The sequence below is a fragment of the Melanotaenia boesemani genome, chromosome 6, assembly GCF_017639745.1.
Source record: "Melanotaenia boesemani isolate fMelBoe1 chromosome 6, fMelBoe1.pri, whole genome shotgun sequence".
In the NCBI taxonomy this organism is placed as follows: domain Eukaryota; kingdom Metazoa; phylum Chordata; class Actinopteri; order Atheriniformes; family Melanotaeniidae; genus Melanotaenia; species Melanotaenia boesemani.
In genome coordinates, this window is record NC_055687.1 from 6,224,530 (window position 1) to 6,248,618 (window position 24,089).

At 39.4% G+C, this 24,089-nt stretch overlaps 2 protein-coding genes across 2 annotated transcripts in view; both read right to left on the reverse strand.

Moving 5' to 3' along the window:
- Nucleotides 1–1,772: 1,772 nt before the first annotated feature.
- On the reverse strand, nt 1,773–3,909 carry bola1 (bolA family member 1). Its single transcript, XM_041989198.1, has 2 exons — nt 3,843–3,909; nt 1,773–2,434 (listed from the first exon to the last, which is right to left on the reverse strand). Exon 2 carries the CDS (start codon nt 2,411–2,413, stop codon nt 1,961–1,963), a length of 453 nt encoding a protein of 150 aa, XP_041845132.1. The 5' UTR covers nt 2,414–2,434; nt 3,843–3,909; the 3' UTR covers nt 1,773–1,960.
- A 1,558-nt stretch (nt 3,910–5,467) lies between these two features.
- The window catches only part of sv2a (synaptic vesicle glycoprotein 2A), a 58,414-nt gene continuing 39,792 nt past the window's right edge, over nt 5,468–24,089 (reverse strand). The window contains exons 3-13 of the mRNA XM_041988224.1: nt 22,490–22,670; nt 20,108–20,259; nt 19,687–19,820; nt 18,405–18,494; nt 17,968–18,075; nt 17,767–17,855; nt 17,230–17,394; nt 16,655–16,788; nt 11,681–11,887; nt 9,364–9,523; nt 5,468–8,847 (exon numbers count right to left, since the gene is read on the reverse strand). Coding sequence (XP_041844158.1) covers nt 8,664–8,847; nt 9,364–9,523; nt 11,681–11,887; nt 16,655–16,788; nt 17,230–17,394; nt 17,767–17,855; nt 17,968–18,075; nt 18,405–18,494; nt 19,687–19,820; nt 20,108–20,259; nt 22,490–22,670 — 1,604 coding nt within the window. The 3' untranslated portion in view covers nt 5,468–8,663. The remainder of the gene's footprint in view (nt 8,848–9,363; nt 9,524–11,680; nt 11,888–16,654; nt 16,789–17,229; nt 17,395–17,766; nt 17,856–17,967; nt 18,076–18,404; nt 18,495–19,686; nt 19,821–20,107; nt 20,260–22,489; nt 22,671–24,089) is intronic.

A 24,089-nucleotide genomic window follows, 5' to 3' on the forward strand; every position in this document is an offset into this window, starting at 1 on the left:
AATGAAAAGGAGCAGAAAGAAGAAAAATCTTATAGAATCTGTCCGTCTCTCCAAATCAATTAACCAAACATGTAATAAAACTCAATTAAAAACAGCTGCAGGCCAACATACGTCATCATTTACCATTTTTACATCACAGAGCGAAACAAACCCTTTTCTTCATATTTGCTTACCAAAGTGGCTTTAATCATTTATTTAAACACAATATTTGATTTAACTTTAGTTTCTTTATCCAGATCGTCCATACACACAAATACATCACTCCAACACTTTTATTCTGAAGCTCAGCTTTTGAAAATATCTCTTATCCTTAGAAATGGTCTTTTTTTGTCTAAACATTTTTTGTATATTGATCAGTAAACATTACCTTTGAGCTTTAGAAGTTAACTTCAAAACACTGTAATAAACTAAATAACTGTAGTTTGCAAATAATGGACTTGATGGATCTCTGTCTGCTTCCACTAATGCTTCTTACTGTTTAGCTACTGACTAGCTCCTTTCCAGAATCATACATGTTGTTTTCTATCATCGTGTACATTTATAACTGTGTCCATATTGCATATTAACTGTGCATGTTTTGGAAATGATGTAGTCAGGGTTAAGAAATCTTTTTAGTTAGAGTAAAAAAAATTTGACTTTTTGTGGCAGATTTTTTTTAACTTCATTGATAAAAAATGACTGAGCTCCAGGTCATCACCAGTTGTAAAATTACAGCTGGTTATAATTATTTCGCTACTCAGATTTCATCAATCTGATATTTATAAAGGTAAAAACAGTCTCCCAGCTCCACCTGAGTCATACCGATGACGGCAGAAGCCTCATTCATTTGAATCATGTGTTACAGCAGGAAATATCTAAATGAGCAGGGGGAAGTAAACTGTGTGCTACACATGCAGCTCACCTGTGCTCTGCAGGAACACTGAATGTTTTTACACTTCCAGGCAGCGATCTAAAACTACTACATGACACATGTATAAATCATTTTAACAAAGCCATTTTATTAAAGCATTCTACTCTGATCTATCGTGATCTGGGTCTTATAAAGTCAGTCTTAACACGTCTGATAAGTGCAGCACAGACGAGGCAGCGTCACTCACGGGACTGACATTTTATTCGTCAATAATGTAGCTGCAGTTCAGCCACAAACTGCCACACATGGGCAGTAAAAACAAAGCATCTGACAAGAGATGATTCATTTCATTATTTTGGAGTTGATTTAACTAGAAAAAGACCAGTTTCTGTTCCCATCCTAAGGCCTATGTTTATGTATCAGTTCTGTATCGCCCTGCAGAAGTAAAAACATTTTCTATGCATGTACATATGTTTGTTCTTCCCCCCTCATTCTAAGTGCCGTGGCTGAATCCATCAAACTTAAATATTAGTAGAAATACTTCAACCATTTAGAAGATCCGCCTGAAAGAGTTTCATTGACTTTTTTATTAAGAATGAAAGGAGGAATACTGAAATGCAAAACCCATTTCTTCCAACATGATGGTGAGGACTACCAAACTGAATCCTGGTGCAACTTAGAATCATGGCGACTACATTTGGTAAAACCTCATTTTTTAAGTGTTTACCTGTTCACATAATATTTAATCCCAAATCTCATGAGCATAATGATGAAAAAGGTGTTTGTTTATAATCTTTAACAGGAACAGGCATACATTTATGCTACAGACAGTAACGTAGCTTATGCTAAATTAACAGAGGCTTTATTGACACCATTAGCATTTTTCCCACCAATGTGAATATAATGATGTAAATCCAAAGAATTACAGTGACTTCTGTATTGTTTTTATTCAGTAACCGTGTCGAGAAACACACCATTATTTCTAGTTACATTATGTGTGAGCATGTTTTCTCATGCGGAGCCACTGAAGCTGTTTTTTGTTGTGAACTCAAATACTACCAAGTCTGACTCTCTGAACTGAAACCTACACCTAACCCACCACCAAAGTCTTCACTCCCGTCCGGCCTTCAGTTTCTCCTCCACCGTGTGATCCCCTCTGGAACCTCCCATGCAGGGTGGACTTTTGGCGAGGGTGGGGTTACTGCCCCACTGCTCAGGAGTCTTTGCCTGGATAGCCAATGCATGAACACAGGTGCTCAACTCTTCCTTCAGCGCTTCATTAACCAGACGGTGGCGCTGAATCAGAGGCAGGCCGTCAAACTGAGAGCTGACCACCAGGACGCGGAAATGGGATTCAGACCCAGGAGGGACAGCATGCATGTGGCTTTCATTGTGGACTTCCAAGTGGTCTGGCTTGAGTGTGTTAGTAAGTTTAGTTCTGATCGCCCTCTCAACGGGACGACTGGGGTCTGGGTCCATATGTGGTGTGAAGTGGGCCAGAGGCCGGGTTAAAGAAAGGCAGGTGGAGATGGGTCGAGCACAGTGAAGGACACTTGGAAGCATCAGTTTGTAGAAAGATACCACCTAGGAGAACCACAGGGGGTAAGTTATTTCATTAGAATAGAACTTTGTCATTGGAACAAGTGCAACAAAATTTCTCTGGTCAGCATTTTTCATTTTATCATGAGGTGTATTACGAGTATCCAAAATCAAACAAAACTCTCATGTAAACACTTCAATGGGATCAGATTGAGCTGATACCCTCAAATCTGAATCAGTCTTTCATTAGATGAAAAGTTTGATAACCTGATCAACAAGAAAACAGAACAATTCACACATTTAGTCTGTTTGTATGTTCTGTCCCCAGATGTTTGAGACATGTACAGGTCAGGTGGTTGGAAATATAACAGCAGGGAAAAAGAGCTGGTCCGTGATGGATGCTGCTTTTTCTGAAGGAGTCAATAACCAAAGCAAACATTAATAAACTCTAAATGAAGTTTGGAAAACAAATCCTCTGCCCTCCTTTTCTGTTCTTACATTTTCTACACATTAGTGAGCAGGCCCACTTTAAAACTACAAGAAATTTATTTCTGAACAAATTCATTGACGTAAAAACAGATACAACTTATTTGATCTTCATTATGTGTCGATGTGAACAAGTTTAAGTCTCTGAGAACGATTTAAATCAAGACTGAAAATGCCACCACATAAACACAGTAAATACATGTTTGTCCAAGTTTGTAAAGCATTTTACAAACATTCTTACATGGTGTAACATTCTTAACTGTTCATGTAGCTTTGTTGTTGATTTAATATGTACTGCCATTCAATTTTCTGTGTATACAAGCGTGAGGGTCTAAATATTTAGACATACCATTACTGTTTTTAATATTATTATTATTACTACTATTATTAAGACAGCAGAATATATGTCTAATAATATATATATATATATATATATATATATATATATATATATATATATATATATAAAAACAAACAAACATTAACAATAGCTTTGTATACATACATCATGAAAGAGCTGCTGAACTGAACTGCTTTAAAATGCAGGTGTAACAAATTAACTAATTAACTAAATGCAATACTAATATCATGCAGCTTCTAAAGTTTAACATCTGTATCCTGCTTTTCAGCTAGCTCCAGTTTATAAACTAGCTTCCATTCAGCGGAGAGGATCCAGTTGCGGATAGAAAGGCAGGTTTTTCCCTGATAGCACGCCTCATACACGGAGTGAAACCAGTGTAAAAGCAACTTTAGCCATAAACCAAAGAGTTCTTATATTTTACTGTTTGCTAGCGTTAGCCGCTAACTAGCTTTCATAACACACAACACACCATCTTATCTCTATAAAACGACTCTGTTAATCTAATAATTCCATAAAACATAAAACTGCAGCTGTAACTGACAGTACACATACATAATATCTGCAATATGGAACTTTGAAAGAACATAGAATCTACTATCTACTCACCTTGCAAGCAGAATAGAGAGCGTCTTCTTCTTCTTCTTCTTCTTCTTCATCATATTCTTCTTCTTGGCGTTTGTCACGCAGTGTATTTGTGCATTACTGCCACCAACTGGTAAAAATAAAATAAAATAAAATAAAATAAAATAAAATAAAATTAAATTAAATTAAATTAAATTAAATTAAATTAAATTAAATTAAATTAAATTAAATTAAATTTCCCAGTGTTTTTGCCATCTCTCAATTTTCTGCTTTAATATGCTCTTTATTTCTACTTTACTGAAATTGATAATTAAGTCAACTAGACTACATTTAGTAGCCCTAGTTTTGCAGTCTTGCCCGCTGTCTCGTTGCCAGTTAAATTTCTTTTTGTGCACATCGTATCTCCCATCAGGGTGCTTTCCCTATCAGGGCTAACCCATTATTAAGCCAGTATTCCCAACCCTTAACCTCACTAATTTAACTTGATCTGTTCCTGTCCCAGTTGTCATATATCTTTGTTGAATGGCATAACCAACCTGCCTTTTGAATCCTAGTCCTGTGATTTCTGTCATAATCTTGCTAATCCAGAACAAACAACAACATAATTCTCACAGGCCAACTGATAGGTTGCTGTTATTTCATTCCCTTCCCACATGTGCTGGCAGCCACGTAAATCCCACACTGCATCCAACATAATGAATTCATCAGACAGAAATTTGAGCAAACACAACAAATGCTTTCATTTCAGTTATATGCATCACTTTAGCTTTTGACCCCATACCTCGTGGTACGTGTACTACCAGAGGTACTTGTGTTACGTCTAGTGGAACACTGAAGAATTCTCAGTGTAAAACTAGAGACGTGATCATTTGAATTTTATGAGACTAAAATATTTATCCGAGTATAAAAATGGGATGACTGTTATTTTGCTATGCAGAAAAAAGTTGATGATTGTTGAACAGTTGATGCCTTTATTATAATAAATATTTTTTCTCATTTTGAATTTTATAATCAGTATAAATATTAATAAAGTAGGTTAAAGTGAAAAAATAATGATCAGATCATATAGGTGAGGTTGTGCCTGGGGAAAAACTAGACAAGACATTTGCTTTTTTGAGCGGTATATAAAGGTAAAATCCAAACATTTAAACAACAAAATACTCTCAGACCCCTCAGGGATATCAGGACCTTGTTGAGGGGTTACCTTTGAGTTGAGTGACAAAGTTTAAATGTCAGTTCTGGTAATAAACCCCTTTTACAATGATAGCTGCCCCCACTCAATAAATATTTTGATTTGAACTAACTTACCTCTGTCTGACGCTTGCCTGATGCAAAAGGGTCGGTCTTTTCTACTATAGTTTATGTCAGTCATGAAGGTGGTACTTGATGTAAAAACTAAATAAATAAATAAAATAACCACTGAATTAGACAGTTCATTTTGTCATTACTTTATCACCTAAGAACATCTGTGTTTTGTCTTTGCATGTCAGGGGGCTGATCACCTTACTGCCAGTTCAATCCCCCAAAAATCATTAGATTACATTAAGAATATGTCTTAATCCCACTTTATGCCAACCTTTGTCCGCCTGGAAAAACAAGTGGTATCAAAAACAACAGTGTTAGAGTCAAAGAAATGAAAACAACATGACTTTTGATAATTTCTTTTCCACTTTATTCTTTATGGGTCTTTGTTATCCATTGTGATTCCAAAGGGTCACATCAAAGTGCAAACCCAATCAAAAATCAACAATGAGAAAATATAAGAAAAAACATCTCACACACCTTTAAACAGAACTGATGTCGTCACATTTAGTCTAACTATGATTCATAACCGTATTTAACATTAAAGTATTTCCTTATATCTCATTCTCATTTACAAAATACACAAAATCAAAGACAACACACGTCATTGTTCATTTACACTTCTTTTTTATAACGTTTTTCATAGTTATGATTCCACAGTTTCTACACTTACAAACATCCAACTACAGTTTCTACGGCACGGTACAGTGACAAAGGTGGTAATTCTTTGTTACATTTAATTCATGGCAATGCAGTTTTATCGACAGAAGCCTCAAGACCAAAGGTGGTTTTACAGTTATGCATGAATGTTAGTCATTCAGTCCTGCGCTCTGCCTTTCACGTGCTTCAATTCCTTTCACTAGACAAAAAACCCCAAACACTTATTGCTTTGTTAACTTTTTGCACACACAACTGGACTGTAACTCAGACAAGTTCATTATACAAAAAACCCTGTAACGTAAGCTATGAGAGACAAGTTTGACCTGGACGGAGCTGGAACTGAGACTCTTTAGTGTTTAACAGCCTTCAATGCTGCACAAATACAAATCTTGACATCGTTCTTAATTTCATGGGTGATACAGGATGACATACAGACCATAGGGCAGCTAACCCTTAGATATCTGTTTTCTTTATATTTGTACAGATAATGTGCATTTATTTACTACCAGTGTGCTTTTAAGAGGGGAATCTGGTAAATTTAACTTAGACTTATTGGCCGTTTTGGCTTCTGAAGCCTTTATGTGTCGCGGTTATAAAACAAGAGCAAGACCAAGTGTTCTTGTTTTACACAACTAAGAGCAACAAAAGGAAAGAAACAACTTTAATATTGTATAAGTACAGGGGCAACGAGGTTTAAATAGTTATTAGTTACATTATATTTAATCTTATTTACATATATTCATATCTATAACAGGTGGTACAATGTGTAAACTCAGGCCATTCAAAAAATTTGGCAATAACTAATGAGAGGTGCTACTCATGGGACGCTCAAAGACGGTGGTCTGATGTTAAATTTGGATCATGGTGGTGAAATGTAAAGGGTCACTTTCCAGAATCTCAAAGCACTCAGAATTGTCATTTGGTAGATTTTGGTTGTTGTGCTCTCATGGTACGTGTGGCTCATTATTCATTATGTCTCTAGCAAGGCTGCATCAGGATGCGCCTCGAAGAACTCAAGGCTTTCACAATTGTGCATGTACGACGGTGTAGGCTTAGTGCAATGGTTATTCAGCTGTCCTCAGTCTACATATGGCTGCTATCCTAAAGAAATGGCAGTCTGGACAGTTTGTTGATCTGGCATGATTGTTTAGTTTTGTTTTATTTTTCCCATGAAATTGTGAACATATCAGTCTTCTACCGATGGAGGGGATGTGCCAACGGTTTTCATTGATTCCTATGATGACAATCAGCCCTTGGCAGTGGTGAATTTCATGTCATATCTGGCTGTAACAGTAAAAACAATGTCCCACCACATGCCAAATTCATACCTCCATTAGTAGCATAATCCTCTCTTTCACTTGTTCAGCCTGGTAACCTGCCCTAAAGACACGCAGACCCTAAATCAAAAAAATACGACCCTTCTGGAGTTTTACTTCCCAAGAGTCCGGATATCCACTCTGCTTATATTGAGCGTTATTGCTTTGAGAGCAAAAGGCAGGTTAAGCATGTCGAGTATGTTGTCACACATTGTTTTTCTCTAATATCCAACATCCATTTTTAAAAAACAAACAACAAAACCCTTTGTGGAATGACAGAAAACTAGATAAATGAATGAAAACAAAGTCAATGTTGCACAGAGGTTCCATATTGCACCAAGAAGCACACTCACAATAATATAAACATTCAGTTCACACAGTTTTTTCTTCTTTTTTTTTTCTTTTTTGTAGGTTGGCTTTCACACCCAGCTCTGTTTTTAACTCTGAGTTTTGATTATTTTCTCCCACATTAAAGGACATGTTTAAAACAGCAAATGAACTGTGCAGTTTTTGTCCCTCTTGTGCTCTAAGAACGGCGTGGAGACGTCTACTCACGCTCAGGTATCACCAGCTGCAGAACGAAATGAGCTGTTCTGTCTTTTATGGGTAGAGAATCTCAACATATGACAGTGATTTCTTTAAGAGTCATAGACGAGCAAATGTAACAAGTCCCAAATGCTGTTTACATGTTGCACTCCTAATTTAATTGTCAAGTTACATATAGTACATACTTTGTAACATGCATAACACCCTCCAAAACATAACAGAGGCAAACATACTGCAAGTCTGGAAGGAGAAGAAAAAGGCAGTTCTGACAAAAGGGATGTGCCGTGATACTGGAAAAATGGCTGAGTGAGAGATCCTAAACATTTTCATTGGGTCAAGAAAATGTGATGGCTGTTCACAGGAGAAATGGTTGTGCTTCACATGGGAAACTGATCCGTTATCTGATGAACTCACGGTGGTTCAGATGAGATCTGAAACTGATTTAAGAGGAGCGAAGATCTTCTAATCATAATGATGACAGAAGCAAACCTGGAATGTTGTATAATCTATAAAATGGCAGTAAGTCTGTACACAACACAAGACATCTGGAGAAAAAAGAGTGAGGGCAGCCAAGACGGGAGCGTCTTGGGTTTTTTTCCCCGCAGAGTCAAAAATGCTTCAAATCGAGGCAGAAATTGTTGCATTTTTGAGTTTATGTCCAAAAATGAGGAGCTGGATTTGCTCAGGAGAATGGAGGTGAAAACGGAGGACTCTGCAACATGGCTAGTGGTCATTAAGTCTGTTTGCATGGCTCATTATCAGGAGCCCCCATCCAACTGATCTCCAACCCCAGGTGTGTTTACAATGAGGAGGACAAAATCTTATCATTTCTACTTGTTTTGTGCTTTTTTTTTCAGCTCAAATTCTGTCATAATTTTTTTTCTGTTATGGCCAAATTTTGCAGCTCACCAGTGAAACTTTAGAGGGAGGTTTAGAGGGAAGGATTTTATGGGCTCTTGAGCTGTTCGTTCACAGTGTGGCAAAAACTCTTCTGCCCCCTGCAAAGCTTTTCGGCGCTGCACTACTGCAGCACCTGACCCCGTGTTTCTGGTAGCTTGAGGGCCAAGAAACTGCCCGCCGCCAGCGCCCCCGAGGCGAACAGGATGGGCACAGCTTTGGTTATGCCAACGAACGAGGTGAAGATGCTAATGCCCAGCACAGCGGCTAATTTACAGAGAGCATTGAGGAAGCCAAACGCTGTGGTTCTGAGGAAACAAGAGATTACAGATAAGACACAGTCAGTTTATTTTCAGAACAAATGATCAAAAATGAGAATATTGTTGAGTATCCAAGCAGGAACCATTTTTGTATGATTTTTTTTAAGGGTGCAGAGACTCAAAATTGCCAAAAGGTGGTGCTATAATCCCTAAAATTCAAATTACCGAAAGCTGATTTCTGAAAACTGAGTGAGAACACAAACAATATATCATGTTACTCTAGTAAGATTCTTATATCATGTCCCTCATTTGAGTATTATAGTATTTTTAATTAGTTTCCCTGAATAAAAAATGTATTTAATATTTTTATAACAACTATTTTACAATGTGGCAAAAATAAGATGCTTTAAATCAGATAGTCCAAAAACAATTTCACTCCACAATGTCATTCGTCCCTGCAAGCCAGCCAATCATCACGAGGAAACTCCTGTGACATCATCTAACACGTGATTTAGATGTGCCGATGCTGTCAAGGAGATTTCAGAGCTTGCTTGTATCACCTACCTCTTGTCAGAAGGGTAGAGCTCCACGGTCAGCACGTCCAGAGAGTTCCAGGAGGCGATGCTAATTCCACCAAACAGACAGAGCAGAGCAATCATGGCTGACTCGCTGTTGCCAAAGGACAGGAAGAAACAGCTGACGCAAGAGATGACACTGGAGCCGGCTGCAGAAAGAGGAGGAAACAGAGTGACTCATGCAGGAACAGTCTCATTACTGTAAACACAACATGTCAGGAAAGGGTTAAAGCCCATTCTCTGATATTTAGCCATTACTGGTCAAGCCAGTTTTCTAAGGAGTATAAATACATACACTATTGGTCAAAAGTTTTACAAATCCCCATTTTTTCCAGTTTTTATTTAAACTGAAGCTCAAAGTTTCATTGTACTCAATAGAAAATTGAAGTTAACAAAGAAATCGTGGAATCTATTCAGTTAGCAGCTGGTTTCACAGGAAAGAAGCCTGAAAACAAAAAAAAAGCTCTATATTCTGTTCTGGACCATATCTGTACCCTAACCCGACCCACACCCGCTGGTGGAAACGAGGCTTTACAGATCCTTGGTACCACTGGCAGACCAGCATTCTGAGAGCAAAGACTTCTACTGGGCTGGAACAATGAGTTTGTTTAAATAGGATGGTGCCAGACCATTAAGGGCTTTGCATTTATTAAAATCATCTCGATCGATACCAAATTTGACAGGAAGTCAGTGAAGGGAAGCTAAAACAGGAGATATGTGGTCTCTTCTGGTGACACCTGTCAACACTCTAGCAGCAGTATTTTGGATTAGCTGGAGGATTTAAAGAGCTGCTTGGGCCTCCATCTAAAATAACGTTGCAGTAAACTATCCTGGATTAAATGAGAGGCTTCTGTTCCTCAGGTGGAGTGGAACATAGCTTAACTGGTTGAGCAGCCACCCCATGGACAGAGGCTTCAGCTTCTTGGTGCAGCTGGCCCAGGTTCAAGTCCCAGCCTGGGACCTTTAGCTACCCTCTCTAACCCCCCTTCTTGTCAAGCAACTCCTGAATAAAGGCCACTAAATCCTTTACAAAATTACACTAGGGTCCCTCAGTCTCAGGAGTGTTGAGATGATTGCAGGACGTCCAGTTTTACGTCTTCAACACAAGCAAAATGTTTTCTAAGCTTTTGGCTCTTCCAGGTTGCCATCTTTGGCAGATATCAGCACACTGTGGTATTATTTCTACCATGGAAACAAAACGGTCCTGTGAGTCACCTATCACCAAGCTGCTGACTTGGTTTAGGATCTGCCACATTCCTTTCTGTCAGTTTCCTCCAGTTTCTGACCCTTGTGACGGTGAAGCAGACTGTACTCACCGACACCTTGACTTCACAAGTCGCTGTAATAGCCTCCACGTTTTAGTGTTATGATGATCTGTCTCTCTTCTTTATTAATTCCCCTTTTCTTGCTATTTTCATAACATTATGCCACTTTTTGCATCACTGTGAAATAATGCCGAGATGGTATCACAGTGTGTTCCAACACTGTTTTTATGCAGACAGAAAGGTTGTAAGTAATCAAGATAGGTTGGGACACCTTTAGGAACTGGTAGCACCAACTTCCAAGGCTTGAACAGCCTCCACTGCTGCAAAGCACCATTAAGATGTTTATCGATTTCTTGTTGGGATGCTCTAAAACTTTTGACCCATAGTGTGTAATACTGGATGACCTGGATCAAAGGCTAACTTTTTAAGTGCAGTACCATAGAAATGTTTCAACCATCCCTCATATCTTTATACTTAACCTGGAAATAGATTCAGGGATTTATTTAAACACATGCAATCATGAAAGGAAATATAGATTATAAGGCTAAAACAAAGTTTGTACAACTTTAATGATCTTAAAAGTTAATATTTGTTCTGAGCAGCTTTTCTGAGTAGTTTTCAGTTTCTTGTCTGTTTTCTTTAGATTTGTACAATTAATGTGGACTACCACAGTTTTCTCCCTGTTTCACTGAGAACGACTCAAACAGCAGCTCTTAACTCTACTCAAGACCAGTTTAAAGGATTACAAGAACATGTCGCCTCCTTTGAAGCAAAATATAAAGAGATGAAGGTGGATTAAGATCTTTCTGCTGTATCGTAGAACTGCTATTTGACTGATGTCTGTTCTTTAACCGTGTAAACAACTCCCAGACTTTTTATTTAAAAAGACTTTGTCTCTGAGAGCATCTCTGGATCTTGTTAATAAATCAAAGCCACTACATGGTTCCACAGGGACTTTAGTTTGAGTTTACTGCTGAAAATGACACAAACAACTCTTCCTCCCTGTTGCTACACACCAGACAGACTAGAGGTCCATCCTACCTAGCATCCTCAAACGTCCAATCTTGTCCATGAGCAGCGCAGACACGATGTTGCCTGGCAACACTGCCAAGGTGCCCAGGAAGCTGACGAAGTAGACCATGTAGGCATTATTCTCATCACTTACGTCACTGAGCAGACAGCCCTCCTTGTTGTGCAGGAAAGTGCTGTTGATGAGCTTACAGTTGATCAACCTGTACTTGAAAAGATCTGGGAGAGAGGGAAGGATGGAGAGGAGAAGAAAAGGATTGGGGTACAATAAGCAAACTTGATGTCATGAAGGCAGTGATGTTTTAATGATGAATAATTGATTAATTATTTGTATAAAGCTAAAAATAAAAAACATGTAAAACCGACTTTATCTTAAAAAAAACACATAAATCATTATTTGTGTTTTGTCATGTTGATTATTTGTTTTGAAGGTGAGGCTGTCCCAGACTGCTCTGCTCCTGAAAAGGCACGATGGGCCTGGAAAACATCTGGAATAACAAGTAGCTGCGGATCTGAAGCAGGTCTGACTAATAAATCTGTGCGCAACCATTCAGGCATGTATAGGTCATTAGTAAACACTCAGAAATAAAAGTACCTAATTGTACCATTAGGGAGACAAAGATGGTACCCTTAATAAAGGTGGTACCTTTACTTTTTGTACCTTCTAAGGATCAGTATTGTACCTCTGGTTTAAGGTACCAACCTTCTGACTGGCATACGATTACACTTTCTCCTGAGCTACAACCAGGGTGATGAAAAAAAACAAGTTTAAAATGTGTTAAGCATGTGTTAAAGGTCCCATATTATGCAAAATTCCCTTTTTAATGGTTTTGGAACAGTCATACTGGTCCCCCCGCATGTGTAGGAGACCCGTAAGTGTGAAACTCTTTCAGGCGCTCTCTCTCCCCCCTGCTCCACCTCTAGGGAAGTAAGCGCTGAATTGAGCGAGTTTGAAAGCCTGTACGTTAAGACGTCATAAGGGACAATAACCACTCCCCACAGAGCGATGGACCCGCTTACCGGCTCTCAAAGCCCGCCCTCTAAAAATCACCTAGCGCCCAGTGTTTATCCTTTTCGGCAACCCTCGTTAGCGGACATGGCTAAGCGACAGAAGCACTGTTCTGTTTGTGGCTGCATAAATGAACACGAAAACGTTTTTTTACTTCCATCCACTGAACCCACGAGGACTGAGTGGATTAATTTTATTTTTGGAGGAAATGTACCCGGAAAACTTCCAAAGGTTTTGCATGTCTGTGGCCAGCATTTCAAAGAGGACTGTTTCCACAACATGGGGGCATGGAAAGCAGGCTTCGCCGACCGTTTGAAGCTGAAGCCAGGTTCAATACCAACTGTCCGTGACACAGCTGGAGAGGTAAGAGCTGGCAGTTATTTTATCGTTTCGGCCTTATTAGTCTGATAGCTTGAAAATATATTAGCACTGTTGTAAATGTAGCCAAGTCACTGTTTCTACTGTTTGTATCCGGTGCCATTGTGCATCAGATTGATGAGCGTAGCTAGCTGTGTTCTCCGTGCGTCACGGTTTGGGTCGGTAATGGGGGCTTCAGGAATGGGTTCCGGTGTTCCGGCGTTTGTTTATCCTTCACTACGCTGTAATCAGCGTCTAGTTACCGCTAAGGCCTAACCTGTCAATCACCTCATGACGGGCGATGCGATGGGCGGAGCCAACAGCTGAGCTGCTCCACCAGGGTTCCGCCCACCATAAACGGCACATTTCTGAAGCTGCTAAAAAGAGGGAGGTGAAGAGAAGCCGCTGCACTCAAACTGAGGGTCGATTTGTCCATACCATGGCGGAAATATTTCATTTAGATATTAATGAATGGTCTCAGATTGGGAATAAAGTGTATAATATGGGACCTTTAAACTATAGTGAAAAAAAAATCCAAACGTTCAGATTTAAATAAACCTGTGACACAGAAATGTGCTACTGTACCTTTTTATTTCTGACAGTGTAGGATTCTATAATTGATCCTCTTGTGTCCAGTGCAGCAGGCTGGAGTCTGACTGAAGTCTTTTAATATTAGTGATATTAGCACAGAGCCTACTCCATCACGAATTCCAGTCATGCAATCAACAGGTAATAAATGCATGGTTTCAAGGTCTTTAAAAGTAATAAAAGATTTAATAGTTGCTAACACAAGATGAAAAAAAGGTTTTTGTATTAACTTTCTTAAAAATCACATTAATAAAACATTACACTGCAGTGTTATTATCTGAAATAAACTATCAGAGCAAATAAACAGTGATTAGAGGATGAACCATCTTTCTTAGACTGTTATAGGATATCTGATTGTTACATCTCATGTGCACCTACTAGCCAGTCAGAAGCAAAAAAAGATGGGTCAGGAGAAATATTAAAAGATTCAGCTCACAGCTAGCAGAAAAATGAGTAGCAAAACCTGCATATACATGTCACTAGACCACCAGATGTGCCCTTGGAGCATGCCACTTCTAATTAATTGCAGTGTTTATAACCTAAAAGGTCCAAAGGATTGCTTATTGCAATAACAATTTAGCCTTCAGTAGAATAATTTATATTTAGAAGGTTCAAATAACAGCGGATGCAAAAAAAAGGGAAAAAAAAACTAAATAAACACTAACCAGAGAAAAAAGATCAGGCAACACATTTAAATCATCACCAATGGCCTCTAGCCAGTTTTCAGAGCTCACCTGTGTGTATACAGAATACAGAATATAGTAGGCCACTAACAAAAGAAACAATAGTCCACAGCTGTACATGGCAGATGGTCAGCAGACAGCCAACACGAGGCCTGGAGCATATACACAAGCCTGAGGGAGATATTAGGTTCCACTGCTGGGGAGGGAGAGTCTGTGCATACAAACAACTGTTAGATTGGTGCTGCAGTCAGTGGTGCACAGCTGTCAGCATAAACTCACGTTACATCTGGGCCTTTGTTAGTCATTCAGCACAAGGAAGCTGCTCTGCTAGTCTTTCTGAACGTTTAACCATAAAATAATTTGCTTTCACGTGATTTAGTTTTGCAATTAAAGTCAAACTGTTACAGTAAAAGGATGGAAAGGTTTTAAATCTGTGTTATATGGTTGTAGCTTCGTGCTGAATTAAATTAGAGCAGTGATGTTGCATATTGACCCTTGCTGAACAGAAAAGGGATCATTTTAACTGAGTAGTTGCATCTGCCAAGTTTTTACAGTTTTCTTAGCAGAAATTAAATCACACCTTTTTATTTATTCTGTGGAAGCAAAGCTCAGAAATATATGTTACAATAAATGCCCAGATGTATATCTCATATCATTCACTGTGATACAACAGTAGCTAAACTGTGTGACTAACCTTTCATTTTTGCATCAGTTCAAATAAACTCGCTGTGGCCGCTGTACGACCTCATTCCCTCCCCCATCATGCTGTTGTATGAAAATAAGGTGCACTATAGTAACTATCTGTCAGCTTTAAGTTCAAAAACAGGCTAAGCCATAATAAGCAAACAAGTTTACAATTCCTATTCTAATGAGGAACTCCTGGCCAGCGCTGATACCTCCTGTGATGATTGCGTGACTCGTGTAAAGAGCTAACACAGTGCTGGATGTGGGTTGACACAGCAGCACAATCTGTTTAAAACAGTTTCTTTTTTCTAAATATACAGATCTGAGGTCTGCATGTATGATAGTTTGATCTCATATTTCTCTCACTGATGTTCTAAATTTTAATGTCTGAAATTCAGGTGGGCACACTCTGGGTTTCTAGTAAATTCTGTATCTGAATAAGACATTTGGTTCAGTGCTGATCAGACAGTGAATAAAGAAAAGGAGATAAAATGAGCTATTTTTACTAACTGTGCTAGTGTAAAGATAATATGCAGGTAAAAAACTTGTAGGTGAACTGCTCTAAACTTGCACCTTCAAGACAAAAGTAGGGGTAAACCTACAGAATACATAAAGAAACCAGTCGTCTCTCGTCCCAGGTTAACTGTCCCTTTGTAATGATAATAAAACTTAATTTATACAGCAGCTTTATATACGGCTGTCAAAAATAATGTGTTAACAGTGGTAACTAATTTATGTAAGTAAGTGCATTAATATTTTTAATGCAAATGTCAGATTGTATACAACGGGGTTTTAAACAGAGTTTTTACCATAGTGATGCAATAGGTCTCAGAAACAGTGTCAGTTATGAAACCAAGGCCTGTTAAAAAGGGTTAAAGGTACCAAGAAATGTTGCGTGACTGAGAGCAGCAGGCAAAGGTGTCCAGGAGGTCGGGCTCTAATAGAAACAGTCTCATCACCCTTTATCACAAGCTGTGATCTGGGGATAGGAGGTCAGTTTCTGAGGATATCAGTGGTCGGAGGAAACATACCAGGTCGGTAAATCTGAGATGCTGAAGATGAAGGTTGAAGGTGAGCAAAAAGATGCTGAAATCAAGCAGCACAGGGGTGCCATGCTCATAACTTTTTTATAGCAGTAATGCTGCAGAGTTTTGTATTAATTGGAGCTGATGGAGGAAGCCCTGACTGGTACCAGAGTAAAATGAATTACAGTTGTCAAGGTGAATGTTTTGTAAGTCAGCAGTTGAAAGAAATTGCTTGGTTTTAGCTGGAAAAAACAAGAATGAACATGTTTGACCTGAAAATAAAAACTATGGTTGGAATAAAAATTTCCTAGATTTCAAGCAGTTCGGCTGAAATTATCTGAAGGATTGTCAAGACTAGAAACAATAGAGGTGACAGAAGACGAAAAAAACAGAATGTTCTTGTTAATGATAGTGGAAGACTAGATCAGCTGGAGGGAGACGGCTTCAAAGGGTTAGGCAGGTCAGTGAAGATTTTCTTTTACTAATTAATACATCATGCAGCATTTGTGTACATGACCGGCAGCAACAAAACATTACCTTGAATGCTTAGCTTATACAGGACCAATGTTTCTCACCTTTTAATTTAAAGTTACACAGTATTAACGTGCATGTATGTGTTGGTTCATGTGTGCACTCCTACCTGTGTTGTAGAAGAGGGTGGCAATGAAGGTGCAGTTCTTGAAGAAGGTGTTGCTGGAGGTGATATCTTCAAAGTAACACTCCTCAAACAGCGAATCCTCAAACACCATAGATTTCATTTTCAGGTTCATAAACCTGCAAGCAGTTAGACACAGGAATGAAGTCATGGAGGCAAAGAGAGAACATGGCAGGGGGCATGAGGGGAGATGAAGGGAAGATTAAAACCAATATGTTATCACAGGGGTTGCAACTGTTACCATACTGCTGTGAATTTTTAAGTCTGAAATATCAAAGACGTGCTTGTTAAACACAACCGAGTCTGCAGGGCATCATCAGATCAAAGCAATGTCAGCATATAAAACATTTCGCTGCCTCGTTTGTATTTCTATTGGATTTATTGTTGTCTACCACAAAGTATTTAGTCTTTGTGAACAAATTTAGCTGTCCACAGAGAAAGAAGATACCAAACTCCCAATTTGGTCCTCAGAATGAAAACATCCGACATGTAGAGTAATTCTAAATCCCTTTAGTCTCGTTTAACAAGTGGCCACTAGTGAGTGAGTGAAACGGACTCACTTGTCATTGAAGTACTCCCCCTGACGGTGGACCTGGTTCTCCAGGGTGAAGTTAAAGGTAACGTGTTCTACTTTCTCTTTGACAAAAATCTTGGTGCGGGAGGAGTACTCCTGCTTCTGCAGGTACTTGATCATGTCGGGGAACCACACCGTCAGGCCGTAGTAGCTGGAAGAGAAAGAGGACGAAGAAGAGGAGGGTTAGTTCTGGCTGGAGCCTATTGTAGCTGCTATCAGGCAGGAGGCAAGGTACACCCTTAACAACAACACCCTCCGGTCCATGTCAGGGCATAAATGTCTACGTTCAAAAAAAAAATCAGTATAACATGAATTAAAAGATGGTCATTTGAACTGATAACTACAAAATGTTTAAGCAGTTCTTACAAATGTCCTCTGTCATTAGCTGATGTCACATTTCAAGAACTTTTACATCTTCCTGGAGGATAAAGCTGTGCCAGCTGGTCAACAAACAAAACTTGTAGGGTTCTTGCATCAGATAATCCCAATTTATCCCAGTTAGCCCATCATTGTTTGCTTTCACCTGAAGGACATGGAGAACCACACGGCCATCATCATGTAGGTGGTGCGGCGGTACTCAGGAGAGAAGATGGTTTGGAAATTATGCCACACCTATAAGATCACATGGACAGAGACAGAATAGAAAGAACAAATCAACATATACAAAGATAAAAAGTAAATAGTGAGATGGTAAACAAACATCAGCTTGTTTTTTTTTTTTTACCTGATGGAAAAGCATAGTGAGCTTTATCCTCCATTTCTCGTGCCAAGCAGTGCTGTCGCCCATGTCCACCAGCTCATCCATCGGCTTCACTGTTTTAATGGTGGTCACCTGTCAGTAAATGCAGGTTCTGTTAAATGACTGTAAAATGCTCTTCCATAAAGCTGAATCACGCAAGCATTGTTAATTTTGCTGCTATTATAATTAATTTTACTTCTAAATGTAATACAAAGAGGTTATCAAATATATGGATGTCACTATATTCAAGGCATTAAGAGATTACGGAGGGTTAAAGCAAATCTATTTTGGTTTATTAGTATGCAAATTGATGCAGCAAAGAGCTCTAAACCTGCTGCATTGTGTCAGCCCACAAACACAACACACAGACATAATGAGGATGTTATTTCCTGCATGCATGCAGCAGTGATGCCACAACTTACAGAGAAAACCCTCTCTGGGTAACCTTTAGCCCTCATGTTGGTGTCATGGACCTGCTTTAGAATCATCCATGCTTCATCATGTTTCCCGTTCTGAAGGTGAAAAACAAAGAAATGAACAAAAATCAGCATATTGGAGAGAACTTGTGTAGTAGCAGGTGAAGCAACGTGTGTCTGCATGTCTGCTATCTGCTCATGTTAAATGTGTAAGAATTTATCAGTCAGATGAGAAAAAAATACTAAATGAAACGCTGGACTACTGTAATGCTGTCCTCGCAATTCTCACTAAAAAGTCCATCAGACAGATGCAGTTAGTCCAGAAAGCTGCTGCACGAGTCCACACTAAGAATAAGGGAGTGGATCATATAACTCCAGTCCTCAAATCTTTACACTGGCTTCCTGTCTTTCAAAGAATTGACTTGAAAATCCTGCTGTTAGTTTACAAAGACCTGAATGGTTTAGGACCAAAATACATTCAGGATCTTCTGGTTCGTTCTGAAACAACCAGATCCCTCAGGTCATCAGGGTCAGGTCTACTTTCTGTTCCCAGAGTCAGAACTAAATGTGGAGAGGCAGCGTTCAGCTTTTATGCTCCTCACATGTGGAACAAACTCCCAGAAAACTGCAGGTCTGATCAAACAACTGTTAATTCTTCACACTGGAACTTTTATTTCTTGCATTTTATCTTATTCTAATTTTTTCTGTCTTTATTAAAATTTCTTTAATTTATCTATTTATTTTCTGAGTTTGTTTTTAATGCACTTTTTAATGTGCCCCCCACCTTCAATAATGCTTTTAATGTTTTATGTAAAGCACTCTGAACATAAAATGTGCTACATGAATAAACCTGCCTTGCCAAGGATAAATCTAAGAAATTGCAACAAGAAGACAGATTTTAGCATCTCTGATTTGGATAAGATCTACTTAAAAGGCAGCTTACTAAAGCGTTTTTGTTCGCTCAAACCTCGTGATAAAAGTCATGACATCTATCTTCAAACATGAGTGTGCAATGAAAGCGAATTGCAGTACTAAAAAACACTAACCCCAATTTTTTTTTTACAGTGTCTTTAATGTATTGAAAAAATGTAGTTTATGTGTACTGAAGGACTCTGATTTTCCCTAAAGATATTTATTCAGCCATTTCAAATATTGTGGGATGACCATTAAGCTGCTGACCAGCATCACTGGCAGTTTCTGTTTCTAGGCCTGTTTTTGAGGTTAAGCAGCCACAATAAATCTAGAATATTCCATCAGAGCTGAGCGCGGCGCAAGCTGACAGGCCGACCTCCAGGTAGAAGCGGGGACTCTCAGGCATGGTGGTGAGGGCAGATATGGCCGCCACAGAGGGGAAGGCACACACCAACACAAAGACACGCCAGCTGTGGAACTGGTAGGCTGAGCCCATCTGGAAACTCCAGCCTGCAGGAAGACAAGCAAAGAGAGGAGATGTGAGAGAAGTTATCATATCTTCTCTTCTTCTACTGCTATAGCTGCAGTTTACTTGGCATTTTGTGCAACTGTGTAGAAATCCCTAGACTCTTGTTGGATAACCACTAATGTGATTAAATGATGTAGAATTAAATCAGTCCAACACTGTACAGCTGACTGACTCACACACTGATTACCAGGCACACATATTGTTGAAAGTAATGATAATGATCTCTGAACCTGACTCAGCAATCTGACAGATGGTTTGTTTTTCTCACCATAGTGTGGGATGATGGCCCAGGCCATGGCGGAGGCGTAGATACCACCAATCATCCAGAACATGCAGAGCCAGCTTAGATGCTCGCCTCGTTTCTCCTGGGCCAGGAACTCAGAGTAATAGGAGAACACAATTGGGATTGAGCCGCCGATGCTGTGGAGTCATGGATGAAAAGAGAGAGAATAATGGTTAAGATAAAACGAAGACGGAGCAGAGCAAAGAGCGGAGAATGCTGGAGGGAACAGGTCCAGTTGAGAGAATATTAGTTTTTAAAGCATAATGGGAGAGCTAAAAAATTTAAAAATATTATACTTAATCAAAACTGAAGATGAAAGTGTTCAAAGCCCCGAATAACAGAGTAATCTCCCATCAGGAGCTCCGTGACCTCAAGTTACTGCCATAGTTTTATTTGTCACTTCTGTTTTACTTGTAAATGATTTTCTATCTGTATCCAGGGATGGACCCCTCTTTCCTTCAGACCTGCCTTAATTCTTGGTGTCATACATTCAACAAGATGTTGGAAACATTCTCAGAAGTTTTGCTACGTATTGACATGACGGCATCACACAGTTGCTGCAGGTTTGTCGGCTGCGTCCATAATGAGAATCTCCCCTTCCACCACATCCCAAAGCTGCTCTACTGGACTGAGATCTGGGGCCTCATGTACGAAGGATTACACCCAAAATTATTCCGATGTATGAATCTTTGCATTTGCTTGTTCCTGCACATCTTTTGTTTGATACATCCCAACTAGCTTGGAATTGAGCACAGCTCCAGAGCCGCCTCGTCTCCTCCCATTAATAAATATACAAACTAGAAGCCCTCACACAGCCCAGACCTCCACCAAACCATAGGGTCACTCACCTGAAAAAAAAGCCCTAAAGGCCCAACAGGTCACCCTTTATAGAACCCTTTATATTTTGAACCTTCTGGATCACCCAATCCAGAAGGTTCAAACAATGTTGGATTATAACATCGACCATGATGTCATCTTGTAATTTCTTCTTTTTTTTTTTTTGTATATGCATTTAGTACAGCAAAGTCCAAAACATTAAAAAACACCACACCAGCCCAACTTCTAATTACAGCTCCAGATGAATATGGCCTCGGCATCTTGTCTTGGTGCACCCAATAACAACTACCAGGACTGTGTGTGTAATCTTGGTCTCCACAGAAAGCTGAGCCATGTGAGATTACTACAGAAATCAGAAACCAGAGGATAGCAGCCCAGCTCATAGGAATGAGTAAAGTAATGTCTGATGAGTAAATGTGCAAAGGTAAAAGCTAAACAAAGTGAACCTGTGTTTTTAAGATGTTTAATAGAGGTGTTATCTAGTTTAACATCTCAGGAATTTATCAGCCGATGTTGATGATGGACACCTCAATCAATGGCCAGTCAGGAGAATCCAGGGATACCCCCCCAGATTCACCTCAGAAACACCATGGGGATCCAGAACGAGGTGAAGCCCATGATGGTCTATGATAGGAAGAGTGAATGCTTCACTATAAAACCTCCTTCATCTCCATGGAAACCACCAGGGCCTTCATGATTCATGTCAAACAAAGGCAGAGTCATAAGAGAAACATTAGCAGAGTTTTTTAGAGCTGGATTCAAACTTTTCACCACAAAACAGCAAAAGTAAGAATGATTTATGGTTCTGGCTGCTAGCTCCCTGAGTTTCTGTCGCACAGTGATGAGACAAAAATCTTTGTAATCAGCAGAGTCTCTGCTTTCATATGAGACCTTGTTTGTGTGGTTTGCTTGAAGTGGAGAAATTAGCAGAAGCTCTAAAGTGGACAGTTCTGTGCTTTGGGTTTGACCTGTGTTTGGTTTGGATGACAGTGCTTTGTAGAGTCTTTTAGCTGAGTTTCTCCCTGTCGTGTTGATATGCTACGTGTTAGCATTGCTGCTTCCTGGCATCTGCAAACATCTCCTGCACAGCATGAATCTCATGCTTGCTCCTCTGCAGGGGTTCTCACAATGAAGAGGTTAATTATCTTGTGCAACGTAAACCTTTTAATTTTCCTCTTAATCTTTGAATTGTACAAAAACAAAAAGTATAGCACCAATCTTGGAGATTACTTAAATATTAATCCTGTCTCTGTACAACCACTTCCAGCTGTTTGTGTGGAAGTTGTCAACCTGAATGTGTGAAACGGCTGTATTAGGTGCAGGCAGACAAACTGTGTGAAGGAAACAGCACATTTCAGCTGTTAAGAGCAAAACCGCTCCAGAAACACAGCAAACATCAAGTACCTTAGGATTTTATTCTCTAAAAGCAATGTGGATGCACGTATTCACATCCATCTTGTGACACGAGGCACCACAGCGGTCGTCTCATTTTCATCTCTGACTGACTGTGTGACTCATCTGTCTTCTTACCCCACACCAGAGATCAGGCGACATAACAGGAAGGAGCTGTAGCCCTGGACGAAGGATGAGAAGAAGGCAAACACGCTGTTTATGGAGAGTGAGATGAGGAGGGTCTGTCGTCGACCAATTCGATCAGCCAGGCCACCCCACACGAAGGCGCCCACCATCATCCCCAGGTACACGATCAGACCTGGAGGGAGGAAGAGGGGAGAAATTAGAGGAGAAAGTAACGTGATGGGAGGGATAATGAAGAAGAAGAGAGCGATAAAGGGCATGATAATGAGTGTTACTCATTAGTCAACTTATTGATATTACTTCCAAGCTTCTCTTCTTCTCTCACTTGATTTTCCGTGCTCAGTAAATTAACTTATGTGACAGCATGAAATATTTTGCATAAAGTGTGAAACAGAATGTGATAAGTTCAGCATAATCATCTCAGATTTGCACTGCAGAGCAGAGAGGGGGGAGAGGTCAAGAGCTTCTCATTGATAATTTTAATAATCACATTTTTTCTGAGAGGAAAACTGGGAAAACATTAAAAACACATACAATAAACAGAGATGTAAAATAGAGATTTAGAGTGACGCTGGTTCAGGGTTCAGGGTCTAAACCTGGTCTATAACACAGATAAGACATAGAAATTATTCATTTTATTGTTGAGTATGATGAATGAGGGCACCTAAAACACTGCTACAACAGGGAAAACCTTGAAAAAACCTGGATGTGGATGGATGTGGATGGACCTGTGAGCTGCAGGCTGGGAAGGCACCACTTTTTGTCAGCTCAGTCTTGTGATTCGAGGTGCTAACATGACTCACATCCTGTGCACTTATCCCAAACTGTCTGTCTTAATCTCTCCATTTGTCAGGATTTTCTTTCTCTCTGTGGCTCTGATGATGCTTCCTCACTTTAATCCTGGCCTCCTTGCAGTCAGCTCCTTATTGACATCCTGTCAACAGCCTCCACGCTTCCTCCGTTATTGGTGAGATCACTCTGAATGAATCAGGAGGAGAAGGGCAGCTGGCTGTGACACCTCCAACTAAATCTCATTACCACATTTCTGTGCCAACTTTTTTAAAAACAAGTCATCTCTTTGCTTCTGTGCTCTGCTCATTTTAAACTTTATTAAAAATGTTTACTCCTGTTATAAAACTAACTCTGTTTTGTTATATTAAATCACTTAGAGTAACCAACTCTTGTGCCATCAAGACCAAACTACCGCATTACTGCTGGCAAACAGCTGGCTAACAAATTTAAAAGACATTTTTGTCTCAAAGTCTATTTGTTCCAGACCTTTTTAAGCAGTTTAGGGAAGAACTGTTTTAAAGGCCTGTTATGACTATTTCCTTTAACAATCCTGTCTATCTTAACTGTGCCACAAACACAGATGACAAGTTCTAAAATAGATCAGAATAATGCAAAGTTTCAACACCTCAATATATTTCCGATGCCACTATTTTAACCAGCAGACTAAGGGCATGATGATCTTGCAATGTCAAAGGAAAATCTGAGTCTGAATGAGCATAAAAAATCATGGAAAGGATTTCCATTTGATAAAATTACTTTCTGTTAGAAGGAAGCAGTTTTGTTGAATTAACTTTATTTATGT

What these genes read in the sequence shown, in the direction of transcription:
- bola1 (XM_041989198.1), bottom strand. Translation starts at nt 2,413, where the DNA reads ATGCTTCCAAGTGTCCTTCACTGTGCTCGACCCATCTCCACCTGCCTT.